The following is a 22,896-nucleotide window of genomic DNA, read 5'->3' as shown; positions in this document are numbered from 1 at the left end:
TCTCCCAGACACCTCTAGTGGAAGTCACTCAATCTTTCTAAAACTGTTCTCTTCCACGTGACCCCCTTACAGACTTCATGAAGACTGTCCCAGGCATGCTGTGACACAAACTACAGAAGGTGGGAAAAGATCTTTGTGGTCAAACCATCCGGACCTTGGCTACCGCAGACAGAACAATACTGACCGCATTCACTCATACACAGTATGTGGACCACAGGCAGTAGCCACGAAGACACCGGATGGGAGTGTGTTGTCATTCAGCTAGCCAAGAAAGGCCCTGGATGACTCCAGCCCTAAGCAACGCCTTTTTCACACAGGTTCTTGGCACCTCCCAGTGCTCAGAGCAGACCCTCAAGGAGACGAGCAGATCCAGGATGGGGAGCCCAATGCACCGAGTGTCCCTGGGGGACACCTGGAGCTGGCAAGTGCACCCGGACATAGACAGCGAAAGGCACTCACCGTCCTTCAGTGTAGAGCGACTCACCAACATCCTTGATGGAGGCCTCCCAAACACCGTGCTGCGAAGGAAAGTCGGTAAGCAGAGGCAGGCGGCCAAGAGCTGCCTTTGAACCTACATGCTTTTCTAGAACAGTCTGTTAACTAGTTCTGCACTCCTTTAACTAATAGTCCTTTCTGTTGCTGTTACTCATCGCTTTGAGACAGGGCCTCATGTAGCCCAGGCTGGCCTCAAACTGCTAGGAAGCCAAGGATGATCTAGAACTTCCGACTCTCCTGCCTCCGCCTCTCAAGTGCTGGGATTGAAGATGCAGGCCACCATGCCTGGTTTCTGTGGTGCATGGGAACCAGTGTTGTGGATCGAACCCAGAGCTTATGTCTTCTAGGCAGTCCTCCTACCAACTGAGCTCCATCTATAAGGCTAGGTTCTCTTCCAAGGAACAAACTGACCCTTGACCCCACGCACCTGGGCAGAGCTTTGCAGGAGTGGACGAAGCACATTCCCCTTGAGGGTCTCGATTGTTTAACCTGTTGAATGATAGTGACCGATGGCTTCCTTTCAACTCCGTGAGGCAAGTGGGTGGGAAAATTTGAAGCTGTCAGGAACCTTATCGAAGCCCATCAAAACCCTCTGTTCTTTCTGCTGCAGAAAGCATCATACAAAGTGACCCAGTGTTTAATTTGAAGAAGCTTTACTTCATGACCCGAGAGGAGCTATATGAGGATGCGATTCAAAAGAGATTCCATCTCGAGAAGCTAGCCTGGAGCCTGGGCTGGTCAGAAGATAGTCCTGAACGCATTTATGCTGACAGGTGTTCATCCAGGGCAGCCCCCAGCAGGCTTGCCTGCAACCCATAACCCCCAAAGACATTTCCCTCAGCAAACAGGGACTCGCCGGAACACTAGAACGCCAGATGCCTCTTCCCTTCCGAGCCCTACCCAGGTTGAGAGTTTATGGACCTGTCTTCCACAGCCCTCTCAGCTGAAGCATCTCTTCTCCACAGAGTCCTTGATGGATACGTCAACTTAAGCTTACATGGTGTTGCCATGAATGCTATCCGAAGCCTGGGCTCAGATGAACAGATTGCTAAATGGGGCCAACTCTGCAAAAACTTCCAAATCATCACAACATACGCCCAGACAGAGCTGGGACACGGTGAGCGGGAGGTGCTGCGTGCAATGGTACCGCACAACTCTGGAAAGCAGAGTTCATAGACGTCCATGCTAATTCAAAAAATCCCAGCAGATGGCAGTCAAGGGTCTTGAGGAAGGGGTGCCTTTTCCTAATGTCACATACATTGTATGAGCTACCGGGGGACAAGTCATTTCTTTTGGAAGCATTAGGATGTCACACAGCCCACAGATAAAAGAGAGCTAGGCCTGTGAGTGCAGTCAGGAGCTGACTTTATCCCACACCGAGCCCCGGCCCACCTAGAAGCTACTCTCAAGTGAGTACCCCACATGGCCCCAGTACTCTAACTCTCCTCCTTGGTCCTAAGGGACATACCTACAGGGCCTGGAGACTGAAGCCACCTATGATGAAGCCAGGCAGGAGTTTGTGATACACAGCCCTACGATGACTTCCACCAAGTGGTGGCCTGGGGACTGTGAGTACCCTCCTTCCTACTACCCTGTCTCTCCATGGGAAAACAGATCTGGGGCTGCGTTGCACTAACGTTGATGCCCGACAGACATCGGGTTGATTTCCTATTCTAGGTTTGTCACCTTGAGGTCACTTGAAATAGATAAGATGTTAAGAACTTCCTTGGTTAGTGACTGGAAGATCCCAAGGGAGTTTTCAGTAGATTAGGAAACGCACCCAAGCTGTGAGCAATGAGGTTAAGAACATGCCACATATTCACTGCCCACACACAACACGTGTGTACATGCACATAACACACATGCTACCCCCAGATACACATATGCAAGCATTCAACACACAGAAACATGCACTGCCCTCCACAGTCACAGATATACACAGCAGGAGATGTTCCCATAGGCACACGTGTGCATTACACAACATACACACACTGCCCCACGACACAAACATTGCCCCTGCAGACAACATGCACACTGCCCATACATAGACATCGTGTAGATGTAAACACACACATACTGCCCCCACAGACATGCATGTATACAACACACACATTGTTGTTATACAGACACACCTGTGCACATTCACATAACACATACAACCCCCCAAATTACAAATGTATGTACATGGTACACCACACTATCCCCAAACAGACACACCTAGACTTGTACACAACACACACACACACACACACACACACACTGCCTCCATGCAGAAACATGGACACAAAAATATGTACACTGCCCTGTCACAGGCACTCACACATGTATAGAGTACATACACTGTCCCCACCAGACACATTTGTGCATACACACACACACACACACACACACACACACACACTACACCATACACATGCATTACCTAGTCTTGTCCCAAGGGCTCCCAGCAGCATATATTCTAGCTTCCCGAGTTAACACAGTCAGCTTGCCACCTACAGGGACAGAGCACACGCTCTGGACTAATTGCTGGCTAAAAGTCCGCCCTGCCGCTCCATACCCAGACAAGCTCCCATCACATGGGTGGGTACAAGGTGACAACGGCACCCACCATCTCTGAGCTCCAAGACAGGATCCTGCCAAGGGCCCCTTTGAGAAATCATTTCTAAGGACTCCACTGTAGCATTTAGAGGCCCGGTGACAAAATGCCTGGTGTGGAAACTGCATTCAATGAAGGCAGGGCAGGGGACAGAATGGGGAAAGCAAGGCAGGAAAGAGGAGACAGAGAGGAGAAGGACAGGACAAGGGAGAGGGTAAGGAGGACAAAGATGAGTGATCAGTCAACATCAAATTTCCAGGGAGAAGGAAGCCATCTTTAAGATCATGCTGATGGGGTTAAATTCCAGCTCTGCCCCTCCAGACCAGTGACCTTCAGTGTGTCACTCTGTACTCCAAGCCTCAGTTTCCTTATATGGAAAATAAGACTCCCCTTACTTCAGCCAAAAGCTAAGCTCCAGTTGGGTTTTGATAAGAAACTCCTCACTGCGACTTCACTGTTCCTTTTGCTCTAGCCAGGTTCTTTGTGACAATTTTTTTTCTGTCATCACTGACTTGCCAAGGACCCACAGGTGTCTGTCAACACCAGCAGGCAGGGACAAGCCATGGTACACAGGGCTTCCAGTGACGGGCCTCTCTTCTTTCTGCCTAAGTGGGATGGTCGGTCACCCATGCTGTGGTCCTAGCCCAGTTGACCTGCTTAGGAGTCCGGCACGGCATGCATGCCTTCATTGTGCCCATACGGAGCCTAGAGGACCACACCCCACTGCCAGGTAATCCCTGCTGCTTCCTGGAGGACCCCCACCCACCCGGTCTTGAGTCTCCAAGAGATGCACAGAAGCTCGGATATGTCTCCCTTGACTAGACAGGATCTAGCTGACAGAACTAATATTATCCTGCTGTCAGACTGGTACAAGATTCAGCATCTGTTTGACTTTAACTTGCTTATTGTTGTCTGAGGCGCGCGCGTGCGTGCGCGTGTGTGTGTGTATGTTAGCATGTGTGCACATCCCTGGCATGCTGTATGCACTCAACTGACGGGCATTCTCTACCCTCTTCTAGGAATCACAGTTGGGGACATAGGCCCCAAGATGGGCTTGGAACACATAGACAATGGCTTCCTGCAACTGAACCACGTGCGGGTTCCCAGAGAAAACATGCTCAGTCGCTTTGCAGAGGTTAGGTGCCTGGGGAAGCTATGGACCCAGACTGCCTAGGGAGGGGACTTGCCCTTTACACGGCTGCCACAGGCTCTGGGTCTGCCTCAACAAAACTGAGTTTGGACCACAAGCCCACTTCTTCCCAAAAGAGTTTCAGGGGTGCCACAGATCAGGATAAAACTGAGCTTAGAAGCACAAAGGTGTCGGGAACATCTTGCCACTTTAAGCCTAAGACTCCCCCATGTATAAATACTTAGCTTGTGGTTTCAGAGCAGACATGAGGTCCAGTGACAAAGCAATCCCCAGAAAGGGGAAGATCTGAGAGTGAACATGTTACTCTCCTGAAACCGATTATAGAACAGATGTGCCCCGGATGCTGGCAGAAGTCCTAATTAGGCAGATTTACCTCTTTAGGTGTAAAGGGTGGGGATTTCTCACGCGAATTTTTTTTTTTTTCCGGAGCTGGGGACCGAACCCAGGGCCTTGCGCTCACTAGGCAAGCGCTCTACCACTGAGCTAAATCCCCAACCCCTCACGCGAATATTTTTATGTGCCAGCCATCATGCTGCACCAAGGGTTTCTGCTTCTGCAGCGGAGGCTCACGGAGGTGCAGCCTGGGCTAACTTAGCTTCAACCAGCACCTGTCTTTATTGCACGCAGGTCTTGCCAGATGGTACCTACCAGAGGCTTGGGACACCACAGAGCAATTATCTTGGCATGTTGGTGACCCGGGTGCAGCTGCTGTGTAAAGGAATCCTACCCTCCCTCCAGAAGGCTTGCATCATTGCCACGCGCTACTCAGTAATCCGCCATCAGTCTCGACTTCGGCCCAGGCAAGCAGCACCCGATGGCTGTGACTAGCTAGAGTGTTTGTGTCTGCCAGTCTTCAAGGCTGGTCGGTTGTTGTCAGGTTGGGTGTGGTAAAAGCCGACTGCCTTAGACGGCATGAGGCTGAACTCGTGCCGCTTGGCTATGGGACGGCTCAGTCCAGACCCTTTCTTTTCATTATCAGTGCATCTGACTCCCGTCCCCTCCATTCCATGACACCGAATGGCCAGGGCTGCTCTGTGACGCCCGAGAGTGCACGTGTGTTTCCGGAATACGCTAGTTCAATTTAAAACTCGTGGCCGTCTTTTGGGATATGTCCCAAACGGACACGCACTCTCGGGGTGCAGAAAACCACAGTGAGAACAGGAAGCGGGGAGGGAGCACATCACAGCCTAACAGTTCATGGTGCTCGGGAGTTTTACCCCAGCCCCGCTGACTGGCCTGGGCTTGATAAGGCCCTCTCAAGTCTATGTCCTACCTGTGCATAGCGAGGTCAGGAGGACTGAGCAGCTCTGGGACCTGGTGTTATTTGATGCCATGCACCTCAGGCATTGGCTCCAGTCTGCCATAATCATACTGAGGATTAGATGCCAGGCAGCCATGGGCACATGCTCTTCTTTCTTCCATGTCTGTAAAATAGAGGTGACACGGGCAATGTTCACGGTGGTGGTAAGGGGGAAACATGGTAAAGCTTCAACCTTAGAGGCCCTTCCCCTGCAAACCCACAACAGCCTCAGTGTGAGGCCGGGATGAAAGACGTCATCCTTGGGCCACTGGGTACCCAAAAGATAGTGGTGACTGTGTTGCTCCTGGCCTTCGGGCCTCTATGTGGGCAGCAAAGCTGTCCCACCCTGATTACAAGTGCGTAATGTGTCAGGAGGGGCTGATGCTGCCCAGGCTCCAAGCTCCCGTCAGCTTTGGGGGACTTCTCATGCACCCACTCTTTCCCAATCCCAGTACATGGCTCTACATATTGGACATATTCCCGAGTACTGAAGACACAGAGACACACATGAAGACACTTCCTTTTTTTATGTTTCTTTGGACTCAAGTTCATAGTCTAAGAGTGCATTTCCTATAACACCGCAGGCACATGGAAGGTCATGAATTCTAGTCACCAGTGGGGCAGGGCCACGCTCCTTCACCTGGCTTTTGGGTCCAGATGGTTTGGAGTTCAGAACCTTTCAGGCTTTCAGCTAAGATAATGGATATATATGCTGTGGGCATTTATACAGAAAAAAAGGAAAACATATGTACGTTGGTGGTAGGTGAGGTTTAAAACATCATAGCCAGGGTTGGGGATTTAGCTCAGTGGTAGAGCGCTTGCCTAGGAAGCGCAAGGTCCTGGGTTTGGTCCCCAGCTCCGAAAAAAAAAAAAAGAAAAAAAAAACATCATGGCCTCATGTCAGCCTTGCGACAGTCCATTTTTATGGCTTGACAGTGTCAAGGGGAAGACGGTTTGGGGCGAACTTCTAAACCTTTGCTACTTTTCCCTATTCAGTGACCCAGAGGCAAAAATCCTGGAATACCAGACGCAGCAGCAGAAACTCCTTCCTCAGCTTGCTGTGAGCTATGCCTTCCACTTCACGGCCACCAACCTCTTAGAATTCTTCCACAGCTCCTACAGTGCTATTCTGAAGAGAGACTTCAGCCTCCTGCCTGAGGTACATTCTGTTTGCTGGGAATAGCTTTGAGAGAGGGTGGCAAATGGCTGTTCCAGTTGTGAGGAAATGACTGCAGCTTGGCTCCCACAGGCCCTCAGTCTCCCAATGTCCACTGACCCCTGACTCCTAGAGAGCTCCAACAATGTCAGAAGTAATGTGAGGGCGGAGGACACAGATACACAATCCCTTGCGTGTGATAGAAATCAGAACAACTCCGAAGTCATCTGAATGGCACACTTTGACCTGAACTAACCTGATTTGTTCTACTGGCCAAAAATATAACAGAACCATCGGTGTGTTCAACTGCCAAGACTTCCCAGAGTCCTTCACCAAAGTTTACACACCTCACAGGCTTTGCTTTGCCTTCGAAAACTCCAAAAACGTATCAGGCCTAGAGAGCGCACTGTGGTCCAAGCTGTGTGTCAATTGATACCCTGAGTCTTTGATGAGGCTGGGAGTCCCAGACGCCTTCAGTCTGTGTAGGCGCTGTGCTTTCAAGGCATTGCTTCATTAAGTCTTTCCATGGCATCCACCACTGGCATTTATTTTGCAAGGAAAGAAACTAAAATAGAAAGGGAAAAGGAGGCCTTCCTCCCAAGGGTATGAAAGTCTGAAAGATGGATGGGGGTTTTCAAGAACCAAAACCTTGAGCCAGGCACTTTCTGCCAGGCTGTTCAGATGCTCTAGCAAACCTTTATAAACTCGGTACCTTGCACACAGCGGAAATTAGTTTCTCACTCTTCTGGAGATGCCCAGCCTCTGTCATACTGCTACTGTTTGGTAAGGGCCTCCCTGCTGGGTGGTAAGATGGCAGGGTAGTACATCATATGACAAGAGAAAGAAAGGGGACTCGGGTTTATAACTCCCACAATACGGAACTCAGTCCCACAACGCCATTAATCTATCCATGACCCAGAAACCCTTGCGGCCCAGTCGCCTTTTAAAATGGCTAAGATGACAGGTATAGGGCCAGCAACATGGATCAGTGTGGAAAGGTGCTTGCTGCTAAGCCTGACAGCCTGATTTCAATGCCTAGAACCTACATAGTAGAAAGAGAAAAATTTACTCCTGCTGGCTGTCATCTGACCTCCATACATGCACTGCGTGGTCATGCACATGCACACATGCACACATGCGTGAACACACACAGAGGGGTGGGAGGCAGCGACAGTGCCGTTGTATTTCGGCACAAGTTTTGGAGAAGATGTTACAGTTCTTGCAGCCACTAACGCTCCTAATGAAGGCTTCGCCTAATCCATGCCAAAGGTTCACCTCCTTTCTTTGGAGTTCAGATTTCAACACACAAGCTTGCATGGACAGTTGGACCATGGCTCCCTCCTACAACCCAGAAAACGGCCTGATGGTGCACATACACGCCTTCATTGGCAACTTTTCCAAACTTCTGCCTCCTGGCAGGTTCCCATGACCCTTATTGGCCTACTCCCAGAAGACTCCTCTTCGGAAGATCCTGGAAACACTGGCTAGGACAGATTTCTCCTTCATTCTTACGGCCCCGTGGCCACTCTCTATAACTGTGTGTGTCTTTCCATGAGCCTTAACCTCTGAGTATTAGCATTAGCTGCCACCTCACAGAACAGCAAGCTAAACACGGCACCAACCTCACAGCCTTGGCCTGCGTGCTGCAGGTACTTAGTGGCAAGCCGGGACGATACCCCACGACCCTTCTGCTACTTTGTTCTTGCAGCTCCATGCATTGAGCACTGGTATGAAGGCCACGTTTGCAGACTTCTGTGCCCAGGGGGCAGAGATCTGTCGCAGGGCCTGCGGGGGCCATGGCTACTCAAAGCTGAGCGGCCTGCCGACACTGGTCGCTCGAGCAACAGCCTCTTGCACATATGAGGGTGAGAATACGGTGCTCTACCTGCAAGTGGCCAGGTAAAATCCAGAGTTTTCCAGACCTCTGCCCTGCCCTTGGGGGCCCTCTAAGGTTCCATTCAGGGAGGCCAGGGAGGAAGTAAGCATTGGAAAAGTACCTTTTGAGGGCTGTCCAAATCCCAGTGTGTCCCTAATTTGCCCACTTCCCCCAGATGGTCTGCTGTTCCCAGCTGGGCCATCTGTCTGTCTTACACAGACAACAGCATCAGGCTCTGTCCCAGACTCTCGCTTCTCTATGTCCTCATTTCTCCATAGGCAACCAGGGAGCCCTTGGCTAAGCCTAAGGAACATTATATCTTTGTCTCACTTAAAATGGTTCATTAGCTTCCCTCTACCTGAAGGAAATGCCATGGTTCACACTACACTCTTCAAGTCATTCTTTAAGTCATTGTGACCCAGATGCTGCCTCTGTATCCAAGCTGCTCAGGTCCTCCTGCCCTGCCACCCACCGCACCCTTGACCCCTCCCACCTAGAACCACATTTCCTTTGGAAGTTATCACAACCCGTAATTGTCTACACCTTTTTACTTAGCTTTTCAGCTCTACTTCCTAGCTAAACCAGGACTTCCTTGAGGGCAGGCACCTTCCTCCCTTGCTCTCTGAGGTATTCCAGGTTCAGCCAAGAGCAAACATGAAACAAGGTCCACCCTGAGAGACAGGAGGAAACCACACTGGCCTCCAAATAGGCTGTCTCTTTCCTGATGGTTGATTCCCTCACAGTCATGTATTCTCCGGTGATTGAACAGAACAAATGCTTCAATATCCAAGGAGAAAAGAGTTCACTGGCAAATATAATATATAGCATTTACTGAGTTTTTTTTTGCCACGTTATACAAATAATGCAACAGCATGCCTTAAGCAGCCTGCAGCCTACCCTTGACAAGCAATTCACAAGTGTATCATTCAATTCTGCACGCTCACCCCTACTAGGCAAGTAGCATCATTCCCATTGTCCTGGGGAAACTGAGGCAGAGGGAGACACAAACAATTATAGAGCATCACAGTGATCTCAGAGGGGCCAATGGGAGCCCAAGGCTGTCTGAGCACAGCTATTGCACACAGAAGCAACCTGGAGCTGCTACCCACCTTCCTCGTGTCAGTGTTTCTTCATTTATCTGACTGTTTGAAAGGGTCACACTATACTTGTACCCTAAATTCCGAGGCAGAGGATCCTGATGCGGAAGCTTCTTTTTGCACAAGCCCCACAAGGCTGTGTATCTAGGATCTAAGGGAGCTGGCCCGGCTCTGCAGCCTTTGTCTACTGTTAAAGAGACTAGCACTTTGGGTATGTCTCAGTGAAGGTCCTACAGAAGATGGGGGCCCAGGGTTGGAATGAAGAGCGGCTGTCAGGAAGAGGCTGGGCTGAGGCCAGGAATACTGGCTTTCCTCACTGGGGTACAGCATAAAAATTGCTTGCCCCTGGGAGTGAGAGCAGCTGGGGTGGGGGCCCCACAGAGTCTCACACTGTCTCATCTGTCTCTACTCTGTCCCAGGTTTCTGATGAAGAGCTATCTGCAGGCTCAAGCGTCCCCAGGCGCCACACCACAGAAGCCTCTCCCTCAGTCCGTCATGTATATTGCCACACAAAGGCCAGCCAGGTGCTCAGCCCAGACTGCAGCTGACTTCCGCTGCCCAGATGTCTATACCACAGCCTGGGCATATGTGTCTACCAGGTAAGCCAGTACAGGGTAGGCTCCTTCCCACACTAAGACCTCTTGGAGCAGCTGGGTAGACACGAGTGGACAGTGCTCTACAAATCACTGCCATCCCCAGCCTCTCCAGACCTCTTAGCTCCTGTCACTGTGGGAGTAGAAAAAGGAACAACTCACCCTCAGCCAGGGACCACCATCATTTCTTTATCCTGGTCCCCTCCGGCTAGTGACAGGAATTTCTTAAACCTTTAGGTTCCTGTGGTGATTTCCAATATAACAAATGTACTCATGCCCAGATTGCTATAAATGAAATGATATGCAAAGCCAAGCAAGTCAAGTCAGTAGTGCTTTAAGTCTGAACTACCCCACAATCTAAAAGTAATTTTCAGAGGTGAGTTTGTTTCACAGCACCCATGTGAAGTAGCCAGGCATAGAGTACTTGTAAGGTCAGGGCTGATGGTTACCAGCCTTATTCCATGAACGCTGAGAATCCTTGTCTCAAGGAAACACAGCAGGGAGTGATAGGGGGTGTTTCTGATACCCTCTTTGACTCTATGTAAGTACATGCACCTGCAACATGCACACACACACACACACACACACACACACATTTATGCACACACATTAAATAAATAAATAAACATGAGAAGTAATTTTCAAAAGTGTGCTTATACCTCAGAATAGAAGACCTAGGTTAGGCGGGGCTGGAGAGATGGCTCAGCGGTTAAGGGCACTGACTGCTCTTCCAGAGGTCCTGAGTTCAAATCCCAGCAACCACATGGCGGCTCACAACCATCTGTAGTGGGATCCGATGCCCTCTTCTGGTGTGTCTGAAGACAGCGGCAGTGTACTTAGAAATTAATAAGTTATAAATAAATATGTCTTTAAAAAACATATTTAGAAGACCTAGGTTATACTCAGGGTCTAGTAGAGTCCAAGGAACATAATCAAAACCAAGAACCCAGAGCTAGAGGAATGGTTCAACCGTTGAGAGTAGTTATTAGTCTCACGGTGGACTCCAGTTAGATTCCCAGCACCTACACAGGGTAGTTTACAACTGCCTACAATATAATACCAGTTCCAGGGGACCTGGTGCCCTCTTCTGGCTTCCATGAGTGCCTACATGCACATGTTACACACAAACCCACAGAAGCAAACACATGAAAACACGTAAATCTTTTTTTTTTTTCCTTTTCTTTTTTTCGGAGCTGGGGACCGAACCCAGGGCCTTGCGCTTCCTAGGCAAGCGCTCTACCACTGAGCTAAATCCCCAACCCCATAAATCTTTAAAAAAAAAAATATATATATATATATATATATATATATATATATATATATATATATATAATTTGTCGTTGGGGAGCTCACTGTGCAGACCGCACTGTCCTCAAAATCACAGAGACCTTCCTGTCTCTGCTTCCTCAGCGCTGGGATTAAAGATATGCATCACCATGCCTGGGTTAAAACATGAATGAATGTGTATTAATTGTTTTAATTTTACGTGTATGAGAATTTGTCTGCTCACACATCTACGCACCACGGACATGCAGTACCATGGATATCCGAGCTGGTACTGGATCTCTTGGGGCTAGAGCTGTAGAAAGTTTGAGCTGCAGGTCCTGGTACTCGACCTTGGATCCTCAGGAAGAGCAGCCGGTGCTCTTAATTGCTGAGCCATCTCCCCAACCCAGAACATGGATTCTATTTAAAAAAAAACAAAAAACAAAAAACAAAAAACAAAAAACCCAAGAACTTGCACATTCTGTTATTTAGTAAGTACCACCAATACTAACTATATGTCAGACATGACTGAGTGTTCCAGAGCTGGGAAAGGAGACGCACAGATACAACCACCATTACTGAGGAGATTCAACTACCTAGAAGGGAACTTTCTGAATTCTGCCTCAGACCAGAATGCCAAAGCTGGAGAAAACATTTCCAACATACACCAAGAAAGCTTACACTCGGACTTGTGTTCCAGAGAGGGCCACAGGTATTTTAGGATCACTGGCAACTTGAGGTATTTACTTCTCCGTTGCACAATACTGTTAAATGCTTGCAATTTGCCAGGCGCTGTGTTCAGAAGTGGGGATCTACCAGGGAACTAGCCTGATAAATACGCAGGACACACAGAGCTAAGGTAGCTGGGAAGGTTGGGGAAGGGAAAAACAGGCCATTCTGTGCCTCCTGGCTTGGAACTCAATGTGCCACGTGCTTAGCGATTCCCAGACGAAGCAAAGTCAATGTTGCTTAATAAGCACTTTGATTTACAGTCAAATTCCAAGGGTCAGATGGACACACAGGGAGTGGAAAACAGACCGAAGGTTAAGATAACGGCAAATGACTAGGTTAGCGGCTCAGTTTTGTAGTTCGGTACCTGAGGTAAGACTTCTAACAGAATTGCCCTTTGAAGAGAAATCATACAGAATAGCCTGGAGTTACCTGAGATCCTAAGGCAATCAATCAATCAACCAATCAATAAATCAAACCCCCAGGAAGCTAAAGCAGGAGGGGGAAAGTTCTAGGTCACTCTGGGCTATATATACGGGAGTAAACTGTCTCAAAAGAGAAAAAGGAAAGCCTTAGCCCTATTCCTTATTAGCTGTGTGACCCTGAACAAGTTAATTAACCTCTCTGGGACTCTCAGTTTTTCCCCACTGTGAATTGGGAATGCCTGCCCTTAAAGAGATACTTATGAAGCAGTTAGCTCTCAGGTTGGTCAGTGAGATCATTTCTGTCCTTGAGAGACCCCAGAAGCCCATCAATTCTCTCTTTTCTTTGGTCTCTAGGCTCATAAGAGATGCAGCACACTGGACACAGACCCTCATGAAGTCCGGAGTTGACCAGCATGATGCCTGGAACCAGACTGCTGTCATCCACCTTCAGGCTGCTAAGGTGAGCTGCCAGTCAGCTGCTTTCTCAGGGCACGAGGCAAGGGGCGTGTTCCCTCTCCCAGCAAGACACTGTGCCAAGAAAACTGGAGTTCACATTCTCCCCCACCCCCACCCCACAGGGACTGCCCGCCTCCCACACCCAAGACTGTAGTCCGGAGAATTTTAGTTAAAGGACTTATTTCCAAAGCATCTTGCTGGTAGCTCTTAGGAAGAGGTAATGAGACGTTTCCACTGGGTTTGCTTCAGGGCGTTCAAATAGCTCCTCCCAGACAGAAAAGCAGGTCAAGTCTCCCCCTTAGCCTCACAGGCAGTCCTAGGATGTCTGATTCGATTTCCATTATCTTTGTGTTTGTGCGTATTTCTCCATCAGTCGGCAAATATTTGAGCATGTACTCTGCGCCAGCACTGAGTACAAACGTGACGATACTGCCGACAAACAGCTATAACCAAGGAGGCACTAGGATAGGGGAAGAAGGCTGCTGGTTACACTCCCTACACAACCTAAAGGACTTTCCTGAAGAAGGGGCTGAATGGGCTAAGACTTCTGCCAGCAGTTGATTGTCTGAGGGTGGTAGCAGCTTGGGGAGACCGAGGTATCAAAGCAGGAAGAAAAGGCAAAACAGATCTGCCTGAGGGGGTACCAAAGCAGGAGAATGGAACTGAAGTGAGGCAGGCAGAGCTGGAGGTGGGGGGAGGGGAGGTTGGCGTGGCTAGAGGCCTTCTGGAGCGTGGTAAGATGGCTAGTTCTTCTTTCCCTCGCAGGGGAGGCTGTCAAGTCTGGGAGGAGTGATCAGAGCTTCCTTCTAGAAGAACCACGCATGAATGATGCAGGGGGAGGGGGGAGGGGAAGGTCTGGAAGCTGGTCAGAGGGAAGCAGAGGCAGTCCGGTCCCTCCTGAGGGTGGCTCTACCATGAGCTTGGTGCAGGCTATGGGGAGATACAGAAATACTATGGTACAGTCTACACAGGACTCAAAGGCACGAGGTGGGAAAGAAGTAAGAACGCCTCCTAAGCCGGGGCAGCTAGGATGTCAGTCACCAGCTGAAGACTGGGGGAGGCCTTCATTCCCACCCTCGAGGCCCAGGCCTGGGAAAGAGCAGTTCTGAAAAGTACCCAGAGCACTCAGGCCAGGCTGTCAGTCAGACTGGGCAGGAATGTCACCTGGTGACTCAACATTCAACCACACACACCAGGGCTGAACTCTGCAGTCAGTCCTCAGTTTCTGCACCACTGAGCTCCACTCCGTCTACTGCCCACTGCGCCCTGACTCCCACTAACCAGAGACTTAGCCAGGACTGTGCAGTCCAGGTGCCTGGGAGGCAATACAGATCTTCCTGAGGGGATACCAAAGTGGAACAGAAGCCACACCTGCCCGATGTTCATTCGTCTGTCTTCTAAACCTCTGCTCTGATCTTTAACACCCCGGCCATTGCTGGCCAGGCCTCTCTCAGTTAGCGTAAGGGAAGCTAGCAGAATCCTTTCTGAAGTGGAGGACAGACAACACAGAGAAGTAAAACAGCTGAGTCAAGCACCATCCTTTCCTGTGCCACAAAGGCCCAGGTGTGTCCTTGGGGAGAGACCTGCTGTTAATGTCTCCTCTCACCCCTTGGGAGAACTCACAGAGGGCAGGCACAAAAGAAGTTCTCTGAAGCAGCCCCACATTCAAACAACGTCAATAAAAGGGGTCCTGAAGGCTTCCCATAGGATCAGGTATTCAGCCTTTAGTTGCTGGGTTGAGTGGAGAGGGAACCCCAGGAAAGGAGTCCAAAGGGCAGAGGGTTTGTGGCAGGGGTCATTTGGTCACTGAAGCACTCTACACCAAGTGGTTAAGAACCAACAGAGCCAGAGCCTCTCCCGTGAGCTACTGAAGGACACTGCTGACATCCAGGGATTTAAGTCTTAGTTCGGACACCTTTCCCACATCCCACCGTGCACACAAATGCACACACTGCCTTAACATGGCAGACAGTAAGTAGCTGTTTTCTTGAGAAAAGTGGGGCTGCTGCTCTTCCAGTACCCCAGGCTAGCCTCCAATACTCATGTATTCTTTCTACTTTCTAATGTTCCCGAAGCCATCTGCAGCAACATGAGGAATCCAAAGGCCCAGTTTCATACTTCACCCAGCCCCCAATGCAAGCACGCGCTCACACACACACACACACACACACACACACACACACACACAGAAACGCACGCACGCGCACACACACACACATATACATATTCACACCACAGTCACACCTGAAATGAACAAGAAAAAAAGTAACCACTATACTTCTCCCAGCCCCCATTACACACACACACACACACACACACACACACACACGTATTCACACCACCAGTCACACCTGAAATGAACAAGACAAAAAGTAACCACCAGTCCTCCAGGAGATACACGTACTCCAGCTGCCTTGCCAAGCTTCCAGAATGATCTATGGAGCCTGGAACGAGCATCAGTGGCCTGTGCGTTTGTGTCTTCATAGGCTCACTGCTACTTCATCACTGTGAAGAATTTCAAGGAAGCTGTGGAGAAACTAGACAAGGAACCAGAGATTCAGCGTGTGCTCCAATGCCTCTGTGACCTCTATGCCTTACACGGTGTTCTGACTAACTCAGGGGACTTTCTGCATGATGGCTTCCTGTCTGGGGCCCAGGTGGACATGGCCAGAACAGCCTTCCTAGACCTGCTTCCCTTGATCCGGTGAGTGAGTGGTCCTTAAAACTATGTCAGACCCTGGCGCACGGGCCGGTTCTCCAGCTAAGACCTTGCAAACTTGGGGTCTGGACAAACTGATTCTTAGCACAATTATACCAAAAGAAAGCATTAGGACTTAATGAAAGAAACTTTAGAGGAATTGGGAGGAAAATTAGAAATTAATGTGCCTAAGAATAAATTAGGACCGGGCAGTGGCGGCCCATGCCTTCAATTCCAGCACTAAGGAAGCAGAGGCAGGCGGATCTTTATGAATTTGAACTTAACCTGGTCTACAGAGTCAGTTCCAGGATAGCCAGGTTCACAGAGAAACCCTGTCTTAAACCCCCCGCCCCAAAAAAAGAATAAATGAGTTCCTCACTTGAATTCTTCAACATTGGCAAGGAGCAGTGTCTAAGGGTTTGAATATAATCACGGCTGCTGTATATGAGCGTGTTGATACTAATTTTAATCATTACCAGCATTTAGTGAGATCTGTGTGCTATTATATGCATTGTCTCGTTTAGTCCGTAAGCCTTTGCATTGGACTTGGTCTCCCCGCCCTGCTGAGGAAGACGCTCGGGCTAATACGAATGAGCTTACACGCGTGTGTGACTAGGTAGAGGCATTGGGACACTCGGCTTTCCAGCCACTTGACACCGCCCTCTTCACCTGCGTGTTCAGGTGTAGGGGGTTCAGCATTGTGTATGTGTTATGCATATCATGTCTCTGTCAAATGTGCTTTAAGTAAAGTTGTGCCAAGTCTAATTAATATATTTTGATACTCCCTTGGCTTCAAGGTGATTTTTTTAGACTTAGTAATTTATATACTGATTTATAAAGAGGTAATAGATGTTTTAAATGTAGAGCCAATCCTGTAAAATTTGGAGCTATGAATATGAGTAGCATTCATCCCGTATGTATGTATGTATGTATATATATATACATATATATATACATATATATATGTATAGTAAATATTGCTTTAAGAACACATCAAAACTGAAGTCTGACCTGACCACCTGACCAGACTACTGGAATAAACAGGTATTAAACACTATTAATTATTTTACTAGTGTCAGTATAATAAAAAAAAGACAAGTTAACTGGAGAATGCAACATTTTTGAAACCTTTCTGGGCAAAAAATAAGATGCCTATTATGTGTGGAAGGGAAACGGCCTTTCCCCTGAAAGTCCCAATAGCTCTCATTATCAGTAAAAGATTTTAGATTTTTATAGATTTTCACAAGAGGTTAAAAAAAAATCAACCAAATCCTTTTTTGTTCCTAAAATGTAGTATTAACAAGCCCTTGAGGCTACACGTCAGCAGCTGACCAATAGCTAGAGGCTACTAAATGTCTGTCCAAATAAACAATCAAATACCGAGCCAGAGAGAAGGCTCACAAGCTCCCGAGAAACAGGCGATCTGAGTTTGATTCCACGGGACAGAAGGCCAGCACCAGCTTCTGCAGTCATCCTCTGACCTCCAGTAGCATACCACGGCATCCCCACCAAAGTAAATAAGTAATATTACAAGCAAAAACAGTCAGAAGCATATATAACACACTTATACCAGGGGATAAGTTTAATGTGGGGGACCCAGTATGGGAACCTTAAGGGTGTAATCAGTACTACCCGGGTCAAGCTCAAGTTGACCTAGCTTTCTAACTTGACCTAGCTTTCTAACTTGACCTAGCTTTCTAACTGGACCTAGCTTTCTAACTGGACCTAGCTTTCTAACTGGACCTAGCTTTCTAACTGGACCTAGCTTTCTAACTGGACCTAGCTTTCTAACTGGACCTAGCTTTCTAACTGGACCTAGCTTTCTAACTGGACCTAGCTTTCTAACTGGACCTAGCTTTCTAACTTGCTGAAATGATTAGCATTTGAAAAACACACGAAAGCAAAGTCACCTGGTCCTGGCTGGTTATGACGAGACACGAGACACAAGTAATACCCTTAACACCTCATAAGCATGATGCAGGGTGTGTGTGTGTGTGTGTGTGTGTGTGTGTGTGTGTGTGTGTGTGTTGCTGTCTGTCTGTGTGTGTGTGTCTGTGACTGTGTCTGTCTCTGTGTGGTGTATTTATATCTGCGTGTGTCTGTGTGTATGTATGTGTGTGTGTGTGTCTGTGTGTCTGTGTGTGTATGTCTGTGTGTGTCTGTGTGTGTGTGTGTCTGTGTGTGTGTCTGTGTCTGTATCTCTGTGCGGTGTGTGTATGTCTGTGTGTGTCTGTGCCTGTGTGTGTGTGTGTGTGTGTGTGTGTCTGTGTGTCTGTGTGTCTGTGTCTGTATCTCTGTGTGGTGTGTGTATGCCTATGTGTCTGTGTCTGTCTGTGTCTGTCTGTGTCTGTGCCTCTGTGTGGTGTGTGTATATCTGTGTGTCTGTGTCTGTCTGTGTCTGTCTGTGTCTGTGCCTCTGTGTGTATGTATGTATGTGTCTGTGTGTGTCTGCATCTCTGTGTGATATGTGTATGTCTATGTGTGTCCATCTCTGTGTATCTTTGGGTGGTGTATGTATGTCTGTGTGGTGTATGTCTGTGTGTGTCTGTGTGTATATCTCTGTGTGGTGTGTGTATGTCTGTGTGTATCTGTGCCTCTGTGTGTGTGTGTGTCTGTGTGTCTGTGTGTCTGTGTGTCTGTGTGTCTGTCTCTGTGTCTGTATCTCTGTGTGGTGTGTATATGTCTGTGTGTATTTGTGTCTGTGTGTGTCTGTGTCTGTGTGTGGCTGTGCCTCGTGTGTGTGTGTGTGTGTGTGTGTGTGTGTGTGTGTGTGTGTGTTAATCTGCACTTTGCTTTTCTAAGTGCTTGTTGTGGACAGAGGCTGCCAATACAAGCCTGGAAACCACAAACTGATGTGCTTACATTATGGATCCTAGTGTAAGAAAGCAGGGAAGATACACAGGAAACAGACACCATGCACTCATCAGTTCAGCATCACAGGTCTCAGGCTGGACTCATCACCACTTCCCTCAGATTTCAGGGATGATAAAGCAAAGGCAGGACGGTATTCTACGAGACACCAAAACCAGCTCCCTGTGTGAGGCCAGTGAACTGATGCAGCTCAGTTTTAGCACTTTAAGTCCGGCTAAACATCTCCGCTAAGGGACTGCTAAGTAAAGGTGGCAGATTGAACATACACAGTTATTTCTGGAGCCTTACTGAAATGTCAGTAAAACATCAAATATATATTTGTCATGAGACAATGTGTGCCAGGTAGCCCAGACTGGCTTTGAACTTGCTATACAACCAAGGATAGCCTTGAACCTCTGACCATTCTGACCCCCTCTTCCTGGAGCTGGAATTACCAGCATTAGCCAACACACCCAGTTTTTATTCAGTGTGGTGAGGTTTGAGCCCAGGGCTTTGTACATGCTGGGCAAGCACTCTACCAACTGACAGATTACACCCTTAGCCCTGTGTGGTGGTTTAAATAGGAATGGTCTCGATAGACTGCATTTGAATGCTGGGTCCATAGGGAGCCGTAGTATCAGTGGGTGTGGTCTTATTGGAGTGGGCGTGGCCTTGTTAGAGTGGGCGTGGCCTTGTTGGGGTGGGTGTGGCCTTGTTGGAGTGGGCGTGGCCTTGTTGGAGGAAGTGTGTCACTGTGAAGCGGGCTTTGAAGTCTCAGAAGCTTGAGCCCACGCTCAGTGGCTCCGTCTCTTCCTGCTGTCTGCCAATCCAGATTTAGAATTCCAGCACCATGTCTGCCTGCCCACAACCATGCTTCCCACCATGATGATAATGGACTAAACCTCTGAACTGTAACCCAGCCCCAACTAAATGTTTTCCTTTATAAGAGTTGCCATGGTCAGAGTGTCTCTTCACAGCAATAGAAAACCTAAGACAAAAGTTGGCACCAGGGGCTGGGGCATTGCTATGATAGACGTAACCATGCTTTCGTTTGGAGGAGTATGGACCTTGAAACTTTGGATTAGAAAAGTAGTGGAATCCTTTAATTTTGGCTTAATGGGTCATACCAGTAGGAACATGGAAGATAGTGGTGCTGAGGGTGATTTGAATTGTGGCCTGGCTCAAGAGAGTTCAGAGGGGAAGGATTTTAGTACACGGCTTAGAGATTTTTCTTTTGACGTTTGATATGTGGCTGGTTTTAGCCCTTATGTGAAAAGTTTGCCTGAGGCTAAATTGAAGAGCTTTTCTTTTTCTTTTTTTTTTTTTTTCTTTTTTTTCGGAGCTGGGGACCGAACAGGGCCTTGCGCTTAGGCAAGCGCTCTACCACTGAGCTAAATCCCCAACCCCCCCCAATTGAAGAGTTTTTTGATCAATGGCTTTGGCAGAAGAAATTTCAAAACAGCCTGGTATTTACTTTGTGTTTGTGGTTATCAGAGTTCACTCTTTCAAAGATTTATAATTTATAAAAGCAAGCTGAGCAAGTAAAAACACAAAAGGATAATAAGGATAAAAATGGGTACCAGGAAATAGAATGGAGCTAAATCCTGTGTTCAAGGTGGAGTTGTGGCAATCTCAGAAAATGTCAGAGACAAAAAAAGTACAATATTTTTTTTAAGAGACAATTTAAAAATGCTCAAATTTCTTAAAGAAAACTCACATTCATGGCCCATCATGTGGAAGACAGATTAAGGGAAGAAAAGACAAAGAAAACCAAAATATGGCAAAACAGCAATAAAAGGATTCAAGAAAATTCATCTCAAATGAAAGATACAGGGCTTCGGGTTGAAAAGGGCCACAGTACTTACAAGAAGGAGACAGATGCCCACACACACACACACACACACACACACACACACACACACACACACACACACACGAGGGGGAAAAGTATTCTGGGAAGAAGGTAAGCGTTCTGAGAGAGCAGAGGGCTCACTAAGGTTCCAAAGGTTCTTGTTCTAGTTTTCGTGTGGTGCTGGGGACTGAACCCATGGCCTTGAACATTCCAGCCAAGTACTCTACCTATGAGCTACAATTTCAGACCTTTAAGCATTAAAAGAAGCCGAAGAAGGCCTGTCCAGTTGGGTGATTTGAGGAAAGGCCTGAGAACACAGGGAAGGACTCTAGGAATCATATGGCTACCAGGAAAACCATCAGCCAAGCTGAGCACAACGTAGACATGGCAAAGGTAGGAAGCTAGTGCTTGGTTTGTCTACCTAAAGGCCAGAAACAAGGCTGTAAGAGGCGGGAAGCACAGCTGAGGGGGAAGGGGAGTCAAAGGTTGGAGAATGGGTGCCAGTGGAAAGGGAGGGAACAGGTACGTAACTGTAAAACTGAAGGTCCAGGCTTTCACTGCGTGTGAGAACGGAAGGGTCACAGCACAGCACACTTATAACCCGAAACAACCTAACGTGACATTCACGCCTGGGGGCTATACACATGTATCTAGACGCATATGTATGCTTTTTTAAATTTGAGGATTTGTTGTTTGTTTTGGTGTGTGTGTGTGTGTGTGTGTGTGTGTGTCTGTGTGTCTGTGTGTCTCTGTGTGTGTGTGTGTCTCTGTGTGTATGTGTCTGTGTATCTGTGTGTGTCTGTGTGTATCTCTGTGTGTCTGTGTGTGTGTCTGTGTGTCTCTGTGTGTGTTTGTCTGTGTGTGTGTGTGTGTGTGTGTCTGTGTGTGTGTGTCTGTGTCTCTGTGTGTGTTTGTGTATCTATTTGTCTATGTGTCTGTGTGTGTGTTTGTCTGTGTGTTGTATGTGTGAGTGTGTGTGTCTGTATGTGTATGTGGTGTGTCTGTGTGTGTGCGTCTGTGTGTGTCTCTGTGTGTCTGTGTGTGTCTGTGTGTGTGTGTGTGTGTGTGTCTGTGTGTCTCTGTGTGTGTGTGTGTGTGTGTGTATGTGTGTGTGTGTGTGTTTGTATGTGTGTGTCTCTGTGTGTGTGTGTGTGTGTGTGTGTGTGTGTGTGTGTCTGTGTGTGTGTGTGTGTGTGTGTCTGTGTGTGTGTGTGTGTGTGTGTGTGTGTGCATCTGTGTGTCTGTGTGTGTCTGTATGTGTGTGTCTCTGTGTGTATGTGTGTGTGTGCGTCTGTGTGTGTGTCTTTGTGTGTGTGTTTGTGTGTGTGTGTCTGTGTGTGCGTGTGTATATGTGGAGACCAGAGCCAGAGGACAACCTCAGGTGTCCTTTCTCAAGCACCAGTGGCTTTTGTTCTTGTTTTTGCTTTGACACAGCATCTCTCACTGTGCTAGAACCCATAAGCTAGACGGACTGGACAGTGGTGCCCCATGATCTACCTGTCTCCTCCTAGCCTTTTTCCCCCTATATAAGTTCTGGGAATCAAACTGAGGGCCTCGAGCATTTTCCCGACTGAGCCATCTCCCAACCTCTTATATATAAATGAATAACATAATGCAGGGGCTGGAAGTACAGCCTGAGGGTAGAGTGCATATGGCATAGGCTTAGCCTGCAGCTCCTAAATTAATCATTATATATAAACCAATAAATAAGAGCAAAGAGACGGGTCTGGAAGCTAAGGCAGTCACCCAGGTGGGAGATGATCGTGGGCCGCTGGCCGATGCAGTGGGAAGTGGACAATATTAGGACACGCTCTGAAACCAGAACAGGGTTGGCCACACGTAGATATGGCCCAGGATAGAAAGAAGCCAGGCCATCGATCATAAAGGGGAAGGCTACAGGAGGGCCAGGCTAAGATGAGACGGACAGGATCAGGAGTTTGTTAGGTACTCAGTGCACTAGAAAAGCCTGTGAGATAGAAATCTAGTACAGATGCCAGAGGCAGGTGACACCGGATGGATAAATCCAGAAGTCGGTGATACGTGGCTCATATTTAAAGCTGTGAGAGAGATGATGTCATCAAGGAGTAAGTGAATGAGAAGCGTCAGGACCCCGCCCCCAAAGACAGCAGGGGACTAACGGCAGTTACCCCAGCGATGGGCGGAGGTAAAAGCTGGCAATCAGCCAGTCCTCTCCAGAAAGAGCAGAAGGAACTGGCGAAAAGCAAACAAAATTCTCCTGAATTCAGGTAAAAGAGGAGCTGTGGTCTGGCGTGGATAAGGAAAAGGAGGGGGCAAAAGTATATTTGTTCGTTTTTAAGTTTCATTTCATTTCATTCACAGTATCAGCTTTTAAACTT

At 48.1% G+C, this 22,896-nt stretch overlaps 1 protein-coding gene across 1 annotated transcript in view; it reads left to right on the top strand.

The window, feature by feature from the left end:
- Positions 1 to 281: 281 nt before the first annotated feature.
- Positions 282 to 22,896, top strand: part of Acox2 (acyl-CoA oxidase 2) — a 29,339-nt gene continuing 6,724 nt past the window's right edge. The window contains exons 1-12 of the mRNA XM_032917847.1: positions 282 to 534; positions 1,106 to 1,268; positions 1,461 to 1,612; positions 1,956 to 2,063; positions 3,702 to 3,821; positions 4,111 to 4,226; positions 4,869 to 5,041; positions 6,538 to 6,700; positions 8,406 to 8,596; positions 10,090 to 10,269; positions 13,038 to 13,143; positions 15,626 to 15,843. Coding sequence (XP_032773738.1) covers positions 282 to 534; positions 1,106 to 1,268; positions 1,461 to 1,612; positions 1,956 to 2,063; positions 3,702 to 3,821; positions 4,111 to 4,226; positions 4,869 to 5,041; positions 6,538 to 6,700; positions 8,406 to 8,596; positions 10,090 to 10,269; positions 13,038 to 13,143; positions 15,626 to 15,843 — 1,943 coding nt within the window. The remainder of the gene's footprint in view (positions 535 to 1,105; positions 1,269 to 1,460; positions 1,613 to 1,955; positions 2,064 to 3,701; positions 3,822 to 4,110; positions 4,227 to 4,868; positions 5,042 to 6,537; positions 6,701 to 8,405; positions 8,597 to 10,089; positions 10,270 to 13,037; positions 13,144 to 15,625; positions 15,844 to 22,896) is intronic.

The sequence above is a fragment of the Rattus rattus genome, chromosome 12, assembly GCF_011064425.1.
Source record: "Rattus rattus isolate New Zealand chromosome 12, Rrattus_CSIRO_v1, whole genome shotgun sequence".
Taxonomy (NCBI): Eukaryota; Metazoa; Chordata; class Mammalia; order Rodentia; family Muridae; genus Rattus; species Rattus rattus.
The sequence above is the reverse complement of the archived record's forward strand: the minus strand, read 5'-3'. Positions and strand labels throughout refer to the sequence as shown.